The sequence below is a fragment of the Crotalus tigris genome, unplaced genomic scaffold, assembly GCF_016545835.1.
Source record: "Crotalus tigris isolate CLP2741 ecotype Arizona unplaced genomic scaffold, ASM1654583v1 scf7180000018477.2129921, whole genome shotgun sequence".
Taxonomy (NCBI): domain Eukaryota; kingdom Metazoa; phylum Chordata; class Lepidosauria; order Squamata; family Viperidae; genus Crotalus; species Crotalus tigris.
Window position 1 is genome coordinate 334,423 of NW_024097029.1, and position 17,049 is coordinate 351,471.

The window sequence follows — 17,049 nt, forward strand, 5'->3', positions numbered from 1 at the left end:
TACATAATTATCAATTTAAAAAAGTATTTATTTGATATTTTTAATTCTGTCTTTATTACCTTATAAATAACTCAAGGTAAACAGATCTAATATGCCTTCCTCCTGCTCAGCTGTTGTGCTCAGTCCACAATAACTCTGTGAGGTGGGTTGGGACTGAGATAGAATGATTGATGCAAAATCACCCAGCTGGATTTCATGCCTAAGGCTAGATTAGAACTCAGTCTCCTGGTTTGTAGGCCTGCACCTTTGGTTAAGGAATAATTGGCCACAATGTTTTTTTTTTCAGGAAACATTGGAACATTCTGCATAGTTTTATTTCAAACCTTACCAATCTGCCCTTCTGGAGGCAGTAAATCTGCAACAGGAGATTGGTATCACGGTACATTGGATGTGATCTGGCCTTGTTTTCTGGGAAAAGTGCTGAAACATCTATCAGCATGGACCTGAAGGAAACAGAACACTCTGGTGTTTTCCAGAACATTCCATCTCACAATGATAAACTGAGCATACCCCTACTTTTTTCACATCTGCTGTTTTTAATTGGAATTGCTAAGGTGTGATCCTGTAATGTTGTACATTGAAAAGTAAGGATTGACCCTGGTCCAGTCCCCTAATTTGAAAAAAAAATGTTTTTTTAAAATAGATATTGTCATTATATACAATACTAGCTAAAAATTATTTACAGAAATCTTAAAATATGGTTTTGCCCACAATTATCAACAAAGAAAATACACTATGAGTAAACACTCCATAGAAAATGCCATTAATATACTATAAGCAATTAGCATTGTGTATAGAAATATTATATGATGAAATGTGCCAAATTCAAAATTGAAGTTTATAGTTCTGATAATATCAATTGCAATTAAATGAAAAAGCAAAATAATTGGGCCCTCACATGTTTGGCACTAAAAAGGCAGGTTATATAGATATTCTAGAAAGTGTTTCTGAGCCCATTTTTAAAACATTATAATCTTGCCTCAACTGGGACTGAGTGTGTAAAACATTCTTCCACACGTGCAGTATATGTGCACATTTCAGATAGCCACAGACTGTTTGTGTGTTCTTCTTTGTACAACAGCACCAGGCTTCTACAGCTCTTCTGCATTGATTACCTTCTGACTCAGCTTCAGTGCAGAAGAAAATGCCAAGATAACACTTTGGTGACTGCATTTTGCTGGAGCTTCAATACAGGTGGCTTCCCACTGATAAAAACTTTCATTTCTCTTGAATTAAGAACCTATGGCACCTAAGACTTTCATCAGGCATATTATACTGAGAAAGTAGCCTTTTCCCCATTATAAAAAATATGCTATGAAGTATCATAAGAATGGATGGGGCACCGAATGGAACCTGGTTTTTAATGCTAAGAATATTGCAGACATTGGTTGACTTATGGGGAAGATGGACCATTATAAGGATGACAGTGTGAAGGGACCTGTGAGGTAGCCCAGAGAAGCTTCTAAAGGCTTCTGGGGAGAAGCTGATGGTCACGAACACAGTCCCACTACTACATGATCTATTCTGATTGCAAGCTTTGAAACTGGACCTGCTGAACCATTTGGTTTATCACTGAACATGTCCAGTGACAAACCAAATCTAAATCTTCTGCTAGATTGTCATAGAATTATATTTGCTCTTTCTGATTAACAGACAACATTTTTGGTGAGAAAATGTAATCTGTGAACTTTTACTGTGAAATTTAATTGGAATGATGTCTTATAAGTGACGGGCTCATGTTATGTTATGAATCAACAGGGTACAAGAAAGTGTGTAAAATCCTGTCAATGTAATTTATTCAATAACAATGGATACGTTTATGAATATGGTACACATCAATTGTGCCCATTCCACTTGATCAGTATCTTGTGGGGAAAGTGCAAAACAGATGGAGAAAATCAAAATGATCCTGCCTGTATCACTGTGCCCGTTACTCAAGCACAGAGGACAACTCTGCAGAAAAATATTGCAGGAAAAAATCCCTCACACATGCACAAAAAGGGAGCACACATATGATTTAATGAAAATGTGCAGAGATAGTTAAATAAAAACAGGTTAGGAAGCTATTTCTAGCATAAGTGAGGGATTTAACAGTATCAAACAGTATCTCTAGGGGTTGGGTATTTAAGTCATCATTGTAATTCTAACTGATGGTGTGATGAGATACAAGGATAGAGTACCAACCATTGTTGCCTGCAAAGAAATAGCTTTTTACTAAACCATGTCAAATAGCTTCTGATGTTATTTTGAGGGATAAAATGAACACAACTGCATCATGGACATCTAATCTTAATATGCAGATCTGAGTACGCAGTCAGGCATAGGAGAAATTGAAGGTAGAAGGATTGTGACTGGAAAAATTGAGCCATATAGCAGTTCCTTATAGCTTTAAAGAACTAGAAGGAAATGGAAAAATGACAGGAATAAAAGGTCCGATGGTGCCTGGGATGTTCCCCCTAACACTACAGGACCCTGGCACCAGGGTGTGCCCTCCAGAGAGCCCCAAGACTCCTTGCCGTCCTGCCGCGGTCGCCAGATAATTGTTGTGGAAAAAACCACGATACTTACATCAGAAGACAAGACCACGAAGGGTTGGAGAAAACAGGCTTTATTTGTGCACAATGGTTCAGAGCATTCACATGACAGATTCTGAACCCTGAGTTACTCTGAGGGTGTCATTTTTATACAGCTTGCCGCCCACGCTTAACCTAATAGATGACTTCTTATCTACCTTTAACACACTAAAAGAGGGAAGTTCATATCTTGAGACAACACACATAGGAAAAAGGGAAGTTTATACAATGTGCAGAAAACCACACTCCCCTACACGTATAATATCTTACACCATTTGTGACTTTCGGTTGGCACTTCTTGTAAAATGGTTTCTACATAGCATGAACACATCTTTATGATTTTAGGTTACATTACACAGCCAAGCTTAATATTATCTATTACCTAAAACAGCATCCAGCATTCCTATTAGGATATATTTCTATAAACTTTTCCCTGGCCACCTCAAGAGCAAGGATCCAACTATTTTAGATTTTATTTGATTATTCACATAAAAGGAGCTTGCAGTATTTATGGAATCACTGCATCTTCATGTTAACCTGAGATAAAGGGTACATGGACACATACTATAAAACTAGGATTTTATTATAGTTTGATAACTTGTTCAGCAGGACCCAGATTCTGGACAGCACAAAAATCAAATAAAGAGTGAACAAGAAATAAGATACAATAATAAAGTCTGTTGACACTATATCATAGTTCGTAAGCCAGAAAGCCATAGTTCAAAATGGCCAAAAAACTAACCAGAATTCTGAGCCCAAAAATACATTATAACTTTGAGTTATGAGCAAACCAGATTCAAAATATATCTCAGGCTAAGCTCCATGTATCCTCTTGTGCTATATAGTAGTTAACATTCATGGAATCATTTGTAGTGATTCAGATGTAAAGATGAAATGAATGAAGTTATATTGAGACTGATAGTTCAGATTAGTGTATGGATGATGTTTTTTTTCATTAGTTCAGCAAGCAAGCAAGGCTTTTTTAAATTTATTTATGACCCACAATATTGAAGGCAGCTCTGCCTCAACCTCGGGGCAGATTTAAAATGTGTGGACTCCAACTCCCAACATTCTTTAGCCAGCATGCTGGCTAAGGAATTCTGGAAATTGAAATTCACAGATTTTAAATCTGCCAAGATTGAGAAACAGTGGCCTATGGGCTTACCCAAGTGTAGGGAAATTCTTACTTTTGTTTTTTGGTTTTTTTGTTGCTGAGTTTCAGGAATGAGATCTATTAAATATCATTAAAAAAGAATATCTATTAAATCTATTAAGTCTCTCCCTATTGTGGATGGAAGGATATATTTGATGAGGGAATCACTCAATCACTCTGATGCTTAAGATGACATAGAAAGATCTTCAGGTCCAATCAATATTTAGAAACAATACTCAGAAAGCTGAACACTTTATGTAGCCTGCTCTACCGGTATTAGTAGCATTCCCTGGTTGGCTGGCTGGTTGGGTCCTTACACCTGAAATGGGACAGGAAGAACACCCCCCCCCCGGGAGGCTTTTTTTTCTGGGAGTAAGAGTAAGCTTCAGGGTGCTGAGGTAAAACAGGACTGAGCGGAAAGAACAAATTCTTATGAGGGAAAGAGGCTGCACTCCTTCAGAAAGATAAAGAGATTATGAGATTGCCATTCCAGGGAAAGAAAAGATGCCTATCATCAGCCTATAGACTACACCCTGGCTGCCATGAAAGGAAGTCTGGGTAGGCCTTTCACTGGGTCTTAGAGAACATATTAGTAATAGCACTTAGACTTACATACCACTTCATAGTGCTCTACAGCCTTCACTAAGAGGTTTACAGAGTCGGCATATTGCATATCACATTTTGGTGACTTCAGAAGAATGGAAGGCTGAGTCAACCATGAGTCTGTCAGGATCGAACTCCTGGCTGTGGGCAGAGTTAGCTTGCAGCACAGCATTCTAACCACTGCACCACCAGGGCTCATAATGAGGCTGAGGGTTAATGAAGCAACAGGATTGGTGAGGGCCATTTGGCCGGAAAGGACAGCTATTGAGACATTTTGCTCACTGGTTTAATGTTTTATATTATTGTGATGCTTAATTTGATTTTATTTTTATCTTAACAGTCATTATTTTAATTAAAGCCTGTAACGCCCTCCAATGTGTGTTGGTATGCCTGGGCTGGGGGGCGGGTTGATCATTTGGGAATGGGACAGAAGGGCCCAGTTGCCAATGGCCTTTTCAGGGGAAGCGCTACACTTAGGATATCAGAAAGCTGAACTTTGCGACTGAAGTAAAATAAATGAAGGAAACAAGTGCAAATTGTATTTCAGTAAACAGAATTACCTGATGAAGCTCCTCTTGAAAGGTTATTACCATCTGAAATATAAGTAAAACTGGACTTACAGAGAGCATTTGATTACTTATTTCAAATCATTAACTTAATAAGAAGACAGTTTGAGGCTAGCCTTTAGGGCATGAAACAAGGAGTATACACACACAAGAACATTTGTCTCAATATGGCTATAGATCCACCAAATAGTGGTGCATTAAGTTGTTTTCAAAATCAAACAGCTGAGTGTTTTGCCAATTCCAGTTGGATATAGAAAGCCTCTGGGCAGAAGACAATGGTTGACAATGAAAGCCAAGTTGATCCCTTTGGCACTGCTAGATTCAGAACCCAGGTTGCACAAAACAGAAAAGCTCTTATTGCTAGGAATTATGTGCAAAGCCATTCATCATTGTTGCTTTCTAGTAGGAGAAGATTTGATTTTACAATAATTCAAACAAAGCTTTCGAAAAACTCTGTTGCTCAGACAGGGATGGCAAAATGACTCAAGAGGAATTGGGAGAAAGCAAATCAGCAGTATAGCAAAGGTAAATATTTGGATTGTCAAGGGGATGTAATTTCACTCAATTAATCTATGCATCTGAATCACTGGAAATCATTATTTGATGAGTGTTAACTAATTAGCAGCACTAGACCAGAACTGGGAGTCTTAGTTTCAAATCTTCAATCACATGCCTGGCTGAGGAATTCTGGGAGTTGAAGTCACAAGTCATAAAAGGGCCAAGTTTGAAGTCCCCTGCACTAGGGGATCAGTGTCCCATGATTTCTCACATTAAGCTATATGTAGCACTTGTATTATCTAAGGAGGAGGAGGACGCGGCCTTTCAGACTGATGGCATCTTTTGCACATTGGATAAGATTTAAGACTGCAGGACATTCAAGGCTCACTTCTAGTAGATTTTGTGAGAGTTGAGCCACTCTTTTGGTCATGTCTTCAGGGAATATGGCCAAAAGCATGGTGACAGGAGGAAGGATGACCTGTAATTCTAGTTTGGGGCTTTAGCAATGGGTCATGGCAGGAGAAGGTTTAAGGCCCAGACCAGATGCATTCACAGTACTGTGGCATGACCTTGGTTCATGCTATACAGGGAGATTATTTTTTTTCCCCAGCTGGCTAGTGAATGATTGATTATGCAGCCACTAATAAAGATGTCCCTGTAAAGAATTTGGATGCAGATCTTATCTCCTGTAACCAATAAAACTGGGGCCAATGTTTTCTCACTTGCTAGAAACTGTTTTCTTTGCTATAATCTTCTTTTACTTCTGCTTCTTGGTCCAGTTTACAATATTCAACATGGGGTACAGGATAAATATAGGATAAAAAAGATTGGAGAAGGACAATCAATATATATCCAAAGGGTAACACACGTCATATTGAACTTATAGGTGGAGAACTGAGAACCCGAGGCATTCCTAACTAGACAGGCTTTTGAAGCAAGAAATACATTCCATTTTGGAATCAATCATGATATGAGGTGGAGGCAGATTAATTATTTATAGGTTGTTTTGCTGTAAAGCTCAGATGTGTAAGGCCAAGTACTATGCTAAATAATGAAACAGACTAAGTAAGCAGAATATCAGTTATATAATATTTTGTCACATGAGGCTCACAAAGTTTTTATAACACTCTGTTCCACCCATTTATATAACTTTTAATATAAGTTTAAAAAGTCTATTGTCGAGTTTGATAGATTATAATGGCTGTTTAATACGATTATTTATGAATATGTTAACTGTATCACTGCAACATTTCCCACATTTTTTTTCTCTTCCACAATTTTCTTTCTTACATAGCATATTCCTTTGCTTTGTAATCAAAAGTGAACAATACTTGAATTTAGAATAGTTTTTTTCCTGAGCAGGATTTGTGACTAAATAAAGCAAGGACAGGAATGAGCTACTCATGACTTCAGAAAAATGCATCAATCAGCAACTGTCTTATATCTTCCTCCAAGATTCTCTCATAGTCAATGTTTACTGCAGAACATAAGAATAAAGAATTAATCATGTTCACTTTTTCAATCTGCAAAATGATAAATTTTAATATCTAACACAGGTTTACCAAAATGAAGAATGAATGTAATGAACTTCTGGAAAAGGAAATCTTAATTTCTTAATTTCTTTATCTGCACAGTTCATCTAAGTTCAGTCATCTGTATAGTGCTGTACAGTTTTGCTTTATTATTGGCTTGAGCCATGTGGAAATGTTGAAAAAAGAAGTGAAGCAAAAATATATAAGTAAATAAAAAGCAAATCTACATTCTCAAAATCAAAATTGTAACTATGACATTATGAAGTAGTTTTTAATGAAATTGTCGAAGATTCATATCTCAGTGAAGAACTATGATTTTTCTCTCAGTAACTTTTTGATCTGGCATCCAGTTTTACTACACGAGTTATCTGATTATAATTGCTTTTTGAGCTGGATCTGTCTATAGCTATATAAGGCTTGCCAGATGCTTGACTCTCCCTCCCTCCCTCCCTCAACTCTGTTGGATAATTTTCATTCAACATTTTTGCAAGATCAAAGAGTTATTTGTCTGTGTTTATATATTATACAGGATACCAATTAATCTCTGCTTTCTTATAGTTTCACAAATGTTTTCTTCAAATATTGTGCCCAACTATATATCCAAAAGGAAGATATCATAATCAAAGTAGTCAGGTGCAAAATTGACAGCAAGGCTGGCCGGGCCATTTGATGACCATATCCTCACTTGCTGAAGCTCTAGATTGGGGATGTCCAACCACGGCAATTTTAAGACTTGTGGACTTCAACTCCCAGAATTCTGGGAGTTGAAATCCACAAGTTTTAACATTGTCAAGGTTGGACATTCTCCTCTAGATGGTTTGACCACTCTATTAGCTCATTTATTAGTAATCAGTGTTCTCGACTGTTGATTTTCGTATCAGAGTGGTCTCCTGAGGTTGTATGACAATGGGAAAAGTTAACTAGATAATTAAAAACTAGTAAATAAGTAGAGAAATTCCAAGAAATGTTCCAGCTAGGAGATCTGGGAGACAAGATAGCTGAAAGGATTCTAATTTTATTACTGTATCAAATATTATGTGGATGTGTCATTGTATTCCTGCTCAAAGTTAAGAATCCAAAGGCTCATACAACTATTTCTATACTTTAGGACAAAACCCAGGGCCAGAAACACACAAGCTGAAAGCTAAGGGCCATATACAGTCCCCAGTTTCCTTTGTTCACTATCTGACTGTGGCCGCAGAAAACTGATGGAACAGCTTCCCTCCATTTTGTTGCCATTTTTCCTAAATTAATGTATTTGTTGAAAGGTAAGATTTTCCACCTCCGCCATTTCTGTCTTTAAAAGTAGTGATCTCCAGGTTCAGGCTACACTAAAGGGAATTCTAAATTGTGTAAGATGTTTTGCTATACTCTAAATTTCATGGTTCGATAAGCTAAGACATTTATGTAACCTACACTATAGAGACCTGCTCCAGTAAGCAGAACAATGGAATTGCTATTTTAATTTCCTCTTCCTGTCCTATAGCTCAAATGATACCAACAAGGGCTAGTGCATAGTCTCTATATGCAGCTATATGTAGTTCAAAATCAACAATGCTGCATCGGAGCTCACATTTGCAGAGGAATGTTATGGCTTAGTTATAATGGGTAACTGTGGGACCAATGTGCATATTGGCTTGTGCTTGGTATCTTTGCTCATCTGACTTTTTTGTTTTGTGACTGGCAGTAAACCTGCTGGGAAACCCCCAGGAAACCCCCTTCTGATGCAGCCATAATATCTACTATGTGAATTCATCGTTCCAACTAGGTCTAGTATCTGCTATGCAGATATGTAATTCTGTTCATTTTCTGTTCAAGATAAAAATCTTGATATGTAGCCCTTACGGCACAGTATTTCCTTTTGGCTGTTTGCCTTCATGAAACAATTGCAGATTTCCCCCCCCTCCCTTTGTTCATAATTCTTTTTAATCGATTAACCTTTTGTCACTTATTACTTCATTCCTAAAAAAAAAAATACCTCCCACTGGAATCTGTGGAAATGCCAGCACACATTAATTCCTCGGGAGGCATCAGGCATGCTTATTCCTGGAATGGAGGATAGGAGGGAGAATTCAGGATACTAGGTGCTTTTTGTTCTCTCTTTCTGAGTAGAACAGCAGCTCCAGGCAGATGGAAAATCTTTCCTACTGATTCTCCCAAGTGAAAGATAAAACTGCAGTTATTTGAATCACATAATGTATGTGATGAACCTCCAGCAACAGAAGCCCACAGTCTGCAGTGTCTAGCCAGAAGCATAATATCTTGTGTTCCTGGAGGCTGGGTAGCAAAGGCTGTGTGGCAATTCTGAAACCACACAGAAATGGAATAGCACAACTAATATGATTGACTATAGACCAGGATATACCAAACCATTATATCCCTAGGATAGGATTTTTTTTTGTTTGTTCTTGCTTATATCAGTCACAAAATTACAGCTCTTGGATCCCTCTTCTCACCCTATCATATAGAATTTGGCTATGAAAAAAACCCTAGCTCATTGGATGTTGTGGCCATATCTCTATCCCTCTGAATTATTACTAGCAATTAAGTTTGATTCTGATTTGGATTTTGTTTAATTTGGAGGCAAAGCTGTCCCCACTTTGAAATGGCTCACACACATTTACCCCTGAATAGAATTCATGAAGTTATCATAAAAATGAACATTCCAAATGAACATTTGAAGCTTAAAATTATATGTGAATCTGTATGAAGGCATGATTAACACTCTTAAGATATTGGCAGTCATTTATAGGTCAGTACTGACCATTGGGTCACAAAGAACAGCAACGACTGAACAATTAAACAACAATAATCATTTTGAACTTATGCACATATTTCTGAAGCGGAAATATAATAATTGAACCTAGGTATTGCTAACAAAAGCACCTGCTTTTCCATGAGCTATGAGCATTCCACTCCACAGATTTTCTTTCCAAAGAACGTGCTATGATCATTATTCAATTCTAACAGAATAACAAAATAGCAACGTTGCAAGGGACCTCAGACATCTTCAACCCCCTGCTCAAGAATTCTACTTCTCTTACCCCAGAGGTACCCCTAATAAAGATACATATACTTACGGTTTGTAACTTTGGCTGTTAGTATCTGGCTGAATTTCTCTGGAGACTCCACATTTTCTTCATCAGTTACATATTCAAAGCTAATAATAAACATCATGGCCACTCCTTCTTGATTTTTCACTGGGATGATGTGGGTGTTACAAATGAAGGTAGACCCTAGAAAGAAGAGGAAAAAGCATCAACAAAAGTTTCTATGGAAATAATTCAGTTCCAGCTACTTCCTTATAAGAGATTCCAAAATGGTCAGTGAAATACAGGCACTCTTGTTTTGTTGTGAGTGTCCTCTGACAATTCAAACACAGTGTGCTCTACCCCAGAACACCTCCCACTTGCATTGTGGCTTCTTCCCCAACTGCATTTTGTGCACCACAAAAGCTTTGGACACCTGTGTACAATCCTACCAGGGATCAACACTCAGGATCCTACTCAGTATCAACAACCAAGTGAAATTTTGTCTTTAGCCATTGATTTAGCAAATGATTGAGAACTTTATTTATGGCAATGCCACAAATGAAGCCCTTTTGGTCCCTAAAGCACTGAGGCAGATGTGGTTTCCCAAAGGCTTGTAAGTGATCATGTGAAAGATTTTTCCTGGTCATTTGCACAGGGATATATATGCACAGAATCTTCTGGGATTGCTGCCAAAACAAATCATGTTGGGAACCATGTGCTGGATCAGGATACCCTTCAGCCAAAGTCAGGATGGTCAAAAATATAAGACTGTATTCAATTCGATAAAAACTGCAGTATTTGTTCGACCAGTATGCTCAATCCCAGGCTGTCACTCTTTGTGCATACACACACACACACACACACACACACACACACACACACACACACACAAACACACACACACAAACACACACACACACACACAACATAGACTGTTCTGACTGGAAGCAGAAACGTGGGAACTTACAAGTGCTGGTTCATCCTCCACAAACTTCAGACAAGTCCTAACTAAGGTTACTTAGCCCGCCCCCCCAAAAAAAACCTATGGCAGCAATTGTCTCTCTGGCTCAACAATCTGATTTAAGTTGTGCTTTTGTTGGTGCAGCCTATGAAAGCAATTGCAGAGTGCCCGCCATTGCGTTCACGTCCATCACACCGAAAACATTCAGAAAGCATCACCGAAATGGCAGAAAATAGATATGGAAAAATGCTCTTTTGGTTTTGAAGTCCAGCGCATATACTGAAATCAGCAAAAAGGGCACTTTTCTGTACCATTTATATTTAGCTTGTTCCTTTTCAAAAATAGACACATAATTGACTGAAAATAGTGAAATCTGTTTTTTCCCTTCCAGAACCTGCTACTTATTTAATTATTTACAGTACAATAACTTTTAGGACTCCTCCTCTGCCTGGGAGTCTAGGCTGTTGCTCAGAGTAAAACAAAAACCAAATAACAGCTATAAAGCATATGGACTGCTATCATCAGAAGGAACCCTTAAAGCACTGCAGCAAAATAAGGCAGACACTGCCATATGATGACACCCCATTTACTGCGCTAGGTTGACTGATCACTTTTTGCACTCAGTCCACGGGGTTGGCCTCCAGAATAAGTCACCTGCTTCAGGGGAGGTCTTTCTAATGATAGCTCCCAATGCAATGCCCTGCTGGTTAGTCATCTGGCAAAAGGTTTTCTTCTGTGTGATTCCTGAAATGTCAATGGGCCCTCTTTGGAACTGCAGTTGCTTTGCCATTTCTCTGCTTTTAGGAAAGGTGTCAAGATACACCTTTATTTTTAGCCTTTCAGCATGTCTTCTTGACCCCTGCTCCTTGTCAGTATTGGATTAGCTTCATATAATATTTCTAAATGTATTTTTCACTCTTTTGTTTTATGTTCCTCTTCCTATTTTTAGTCACCTTGAATGCCATACTTTGATGGGAGTTATAGTTCAATGTATCCGCAGGGTGTCAACTTGGGAAGGCTGTGGCATTCCAGCATGTATCACAAAATAAAATGTATATTGTTTCTCCTGTTGGGTGTCATTTTACGACTGCACAAGCCACACATAAAAACTGACAGGTCTTGCCTTTCAAATTGTGTAGCTCCAGCTTCAATCCATTTAATAAAACAGTTAAGCTGTGACACTTGCCACAGTTTCCATGGGAACAAACAGGATGACTTTAGTAAACAGAAAATAAGCAATTTAAGACTCTTCCATCTGGGGTAAAAATAGAAGTGCTACAGGCTGCACGCTGAAATTGAGACTGGTTAATCAGAGAATTGGAAGAGAGACTAGACAGATCCATTATGCTTTCAGTTAATTAACAAAAATAAATATTGACTTTAAAGACTTCAAAATGATATTTCCTGATTTATTGGAAAAGGCAGTTGCATAATGTAGTTTGGAAATGTTTGACATGTTTTGCATCACGTTTATTACATAGTGACATGCAGACTGCTTGGCCTCTGATGCCAATGAGGGAGGGAGGGAGGAGAAAGGAAATGAGATACATACTTAGAGCACAATGTAGAATTAGTTGCAATAGGCTTTGGAAATGGAGGACTTTGCTTATGTGCTCCAAAACTGGCATTATTTTGGCAGAAAGTCATTCATGTTGGAAGTGTGGAGTTTCCTTCTTGATTTTTAAGTCCTTGGCTAAATCTGGAAGGCAAAGCCACTTAAGCTTGTTCTAACTCTTCTTTACCCCAGGGCTGATCTTCAGCTTCTTCCTGGACTGACATCTGGAGTTCTGCTTATACATCTGGTTATAGTTCAATGGATCTGCCAAGTGTCAACTTGGGAAGGCTTATACATGATCAAAAAAGAGGAGAAACGTTTGCATGAAAATTGTACGTATTGACTCATCTGGCTTGATCTAAATGTAGGTATGACGGCCAACACTGAAATGGAAAGACCAGATGGGTCTAAGACATTAGAAACACTGTAATTAATTATCGTTATCTAGTAATTGATAGGCAACTTTAAGAATGCTTTTTAGCGAGGCACACCATATCTGGGTGGCAAAATCCCAAGTGACTCCCAGAAGGCTTGCATGTTTCTGATGGAATGTTATTTCTTGAATTGGGCTGGAAAAAATAACTTCCTCAAAGGGATAGAATTATCCTTTGGCCCAGTATAGGGCCCCACCCAGCATCCACGGTTCTGCAAATGGGATGTTTTAAAGTAATGGAAGGAGAAAATGAATTAATACATGAATTTCGGCATCAGCACGTTACCTATTCTTTAGGTATTCTTTAGGAATTCTTTATGTAGAAATCCTACAGTTATATACTTCTTACATTTCTCCTTGTTTTCCTCCTCATAATTTGAACATTTAAAGGATTCCAATGTCCATTTCTGAAGTTAAAGCTTTTAACTGAAGTCTGAATTACTCTTGGTTTATCTTGAATTATGCTATATAATCTTAAATACATTCTTCCAAAATATTTCATCAAAGAAATTATGATTTTCAGCTTGGTTTTGAATATAAAACATCCTGTTTTGGGTATTGTGCTTGGCACTCAAAAGAGGCTTTTGCATTCAGACTAGGACCATTGACCATAGAACATGAATTTGAATTTGAAAGGGTTTGAATGCAAAACATTTTGTAAGTCTGGATTACCTATGGAGAAATTCTGTTTGATGTCTGATTGAGAGCTCAGGATGTTTCCAAAAGATCCCAAAACCCAATGAAAAATAAACCCATTGATCAGATTAAGAAATCATCAGGAATTATCTTTTTCTTAACCCCAGTATTGGACCTTCTGATAATCTTCCTTTCAAACAGTAACCAGGCTTGAATCTTCTTAGCTTTTGGCAGATCATAAATAGCTGATTAGATGTAACCACATACTATGGCAAGATGTAGCCATAGCACTTAGACTTATATACTGCTTCACAGTGCTTTACAACCCTCTCTAAGCAGTTTACAGAGTCAGCATATTTTCTCCAACAATCTGGGTCCTCCTTTTACCAACCTCAGAAAGATGGAAGGCTGAGTCAACCTTGAGCTGGTCAGGATTGAACTGCTGGCAGTCGGCAGAGTTAGCCTGCCATACTGCATTCTAAACACTGCACCACCACAGCTCTTTTTACAAGTAAGTCCTATCTAATTTAATGGAGTTTATTCCCAAGTATGAATTCCCTGACTGCAAAAACGAAATATATTCAGAGTCAAAAGGCAATGATGGAAAACTTGGATGAATGAATATTCTTGTTCTTGTGACAAAAAAAGAGGATTCAATTACTTAAAAGTACACTCTAGGTAACGGAACCAGGACAAGGCAAACCTGTGTACATGCTATGGGATAGAAAGAGAGCATTGGTTCCTGCTAAGCAAGCTCAGAGTTTTGTTCATAGATTGTTTCATTACTGCTGCAGAAAGGAAGTGTTAGCTTGATACTGCAGATGCGCATTAAAAGTGGCATTTAGCACTTGGGTGCATTGAACACTTGAAACATAATGTGAACACACAAAGTCTAAAAAAACCCCAAATTTTTACAAGAATATGAGATTTTATATCATCAGAGATGAAGATAAATCCTCCCGCATCCCAGCAGACTTTCTAAAGAATGAAAGAATGAACATCAGCAGTCTACTATATAGCCATTACCAACTTGAAATAAGATATGGAAGCATCTTTAGAAGTCTGAAGATTAAATATGCAAATTCAGGCAAGACTGAACCCCACTGTGATTTCCATCACATATTCTCTGTCATTTCCTACTGACAAGCCCATCATAAAGAAGCAGATGATGATGATGATGATGATGATGAAGAAGAAGAAGAAGAAGAAGAACAGTTCTTGAAACCCTGCACATCATTTCTACTAATCTGGCCTATGACCATCATTGAGAATATTCTGTCATTTTTCAAATTATTGCCTGTACTGAGGTTAGTTTTGAATAATATAAGCAGATTTCATGAACACATTCCCACTTAAGGTTGTTGATTAGTTTTGATTGAAATGGCCCCCAAGGCTGAGTCTTGCACTGACAATTTACTCTGTACCAAAGGTGCTTTTTTCACGAGGCAACTGGACTTTCTTGGGTTTTTTTTTCTTTGAAGACATTTCGCTTCTCATCTAAGAAGCTTCTTCAGCTCTGTATCGTATCTTTCAATAAAGTACTGGGCTTTCTTTCTTTTCCTATTAAACTTTCCTCATTAACATGGCCCTCTTGTTCAATTGCCCTGATGGCATCTATCAAATCCATTGCTGAAATACCAAGTTCTTTTCTTACAAACAGATATCAGGCTAGTCTCTTAATGGAATTAAACTCAGCTGAATCAAATGTGGTGCATCATTAAAGACTGGCAGCTCAAGAAAGGCATTATTCAAGTTCTGCAGAGCTGGTGTTTGCCTGCTAACATATCTTCTCAAAGTCAAAGAGTTTATCTTCCCACTTGCACTTCTTGTGCATCCATGAAATGTGGCCATTTTGGAGTAGATTAAATACTGTATATGGGGATGAAACTATGAGGAGAATGAAAGGAATTGGTAGTGTCTGAGCAATGGTCCAGGTATATTGAATGTGGCTCCTTAGTGTCTCTGAGTTTGGTGGGGTATTTTTTTGCAGAGGTTTCATTACCAAAGTAGTTAACATCATCAGTCCAAGGACACCATAGTTCAACTCTGAGCTACAGATATTCACTTTTATCAATACACTGAATGTAGCTTATAATTAGAGAACCTATCGAAGAAATAATGAACATGGAAATAATATTCTAACCATGTCCAAATTAAGGTCTTCCCATCACTGGCTACTTTTATTTGCAATGTTAAGGCAAGTTTTGTTTGCATGAAACCCTGTCTAAACTTCTGTAAAGATTCAAAGGAACGTTTTCTAGAATTTGCAAGAAAAAAAGTAAAAAACAAAACACATAGTAATTTATCCAGTGTGAAAAAATTCTGAGGAACCCTAAATAAATCTATTCATAAAAATGGATAAACATGACAAAAGTGAATTTGTGCTGGAATTATTTGGCCATTTTACTCATTGCTGAGAGGATTGCAAAGAGAGGAAACATATTGATGAAAAAAGAAAGGACAATAAAAGGAGAGTGAAAATATCCATCCAACTAGTTTATAAATAGAAATACTTGCTTTATTTCAGTGACGATGGGATCAGTGCTCGATCTTCCAAAGGAAAAAAGACCCTGCTTTTCCTTCTGTTGCATTTTTAACACTGGAGATAGCCTATACAGCCTTTTCAATTAGAACAAGGAAGCTCAGCCAATGACCTTAAGGTTGCAGGTAGGTTTTGCTTTTCCAAGTGAAGATCACTGGCCTAATTTTCTGGTAAAGTTAGGTGAGACACGCATAAAACATATATGCCTTAAAATGGCTTAAATATATTGCAGGAGAAGGCAGAGGAGAAGAATTCATTCTCTGTAAGAATGCTTCAATTGTGAAGAGTATGCTTTGATGTAAATCTGATGTAGAATTTAATACTAATTAGAATTTATATAGATTTGTGCCACATCAAAATTTGGGGTTTTTATATTATATTTCACTAATCGATAACACCAAGTACTGACTTATGTTCTGTTTATAGTTTTGTCTTTGATCTGTACTGTCTCAATCAAGTACCTTTGGCTTAAAATTCAACAATAATCTTTGAGTTTTCTTTAGAGAAAGGATATGAAATACTGCATAAAAGCCTAAGTAAAAGCCTAAGTCCTTAATGAACTAGATATTACAAGGTTTTACAATAGTTAAGATCCATTGTTTACTCATTCATACTTGTATTATTATTTCTACTTTACTTCTTACTTTCTTATATTTATACCCTTTTTATAGGTGCCAATATCATACAAAGAGGATATTCATGAAAAATGAAACAGAATTAGCAGCTTAATCATGTTCATCAGAATAACCCATGAAAGTACCTACAAATATATCTGTAAAACAAAGTCCATTTTTTAAAAAAATGAAGAGTGGGGAGACAAATTTGAACAGATCTCAATTCACATGCAACAGCTAATAGACAATCAGTTCCATTCAGGAATAATAACCTGAAAAAAAAAGTAATTGGTACAAAGAGTGATGAGGTCAGTTTTAGTAGTTATTTGCCTTTCTGTTTTTCAGTATACA

The 17,049-nt window shown here is 37.5% G+C and overlaps 1 protein-coding gene and 1 long non-coding RNA gene across 5 annotated transcripts in view; one reads left to right on the forward strand and one right to left on the reverse strand.

Annotated features, from left to right (window-relative positions):
• KCNH7 (potassium voltage-gated channel subfamily H member 7) overlaps window positions 1-17,049 on the reverse strand; it is a 327,609-nt gene that overhangs the window by 132,990 nt on the left and 177,570 nt on the right. For 2 of the 4 annotated variants that reach the window (XM_039352778.1, XM_039352777.1), the window contains exons 3-4: window positions 10,006-10,161; window positions 4,890-4,922 (exon numbers count right to left, since the gene is read on the reverse strand). In XM_039352778.1, coding sequence (XP_039208712.1) covers window positions 4,890-4,922; window positions 10,006-10,161 — 189 coding nt within the window. The remainder of the gene's footprint in view (window positions 1-4,889; window positions 4,923-10,005; window positions 10,162-17,049) is intronic. The other 2 variants (XM_039352779.1, XM_039352780.1) reach the window with 1 other exon arrangement.
• Window positions 8,063-16,209, forward strand: LOC120312272. Its single transcript, XR_005557835.1, has 3 exons — window positions 8,063-8,193; window positions 12,666-12,805; window positions 16,070-16,209. It is a non-coding gene; the product is annotated as an uncharacterized LOC120312272 (long non-coding RNA).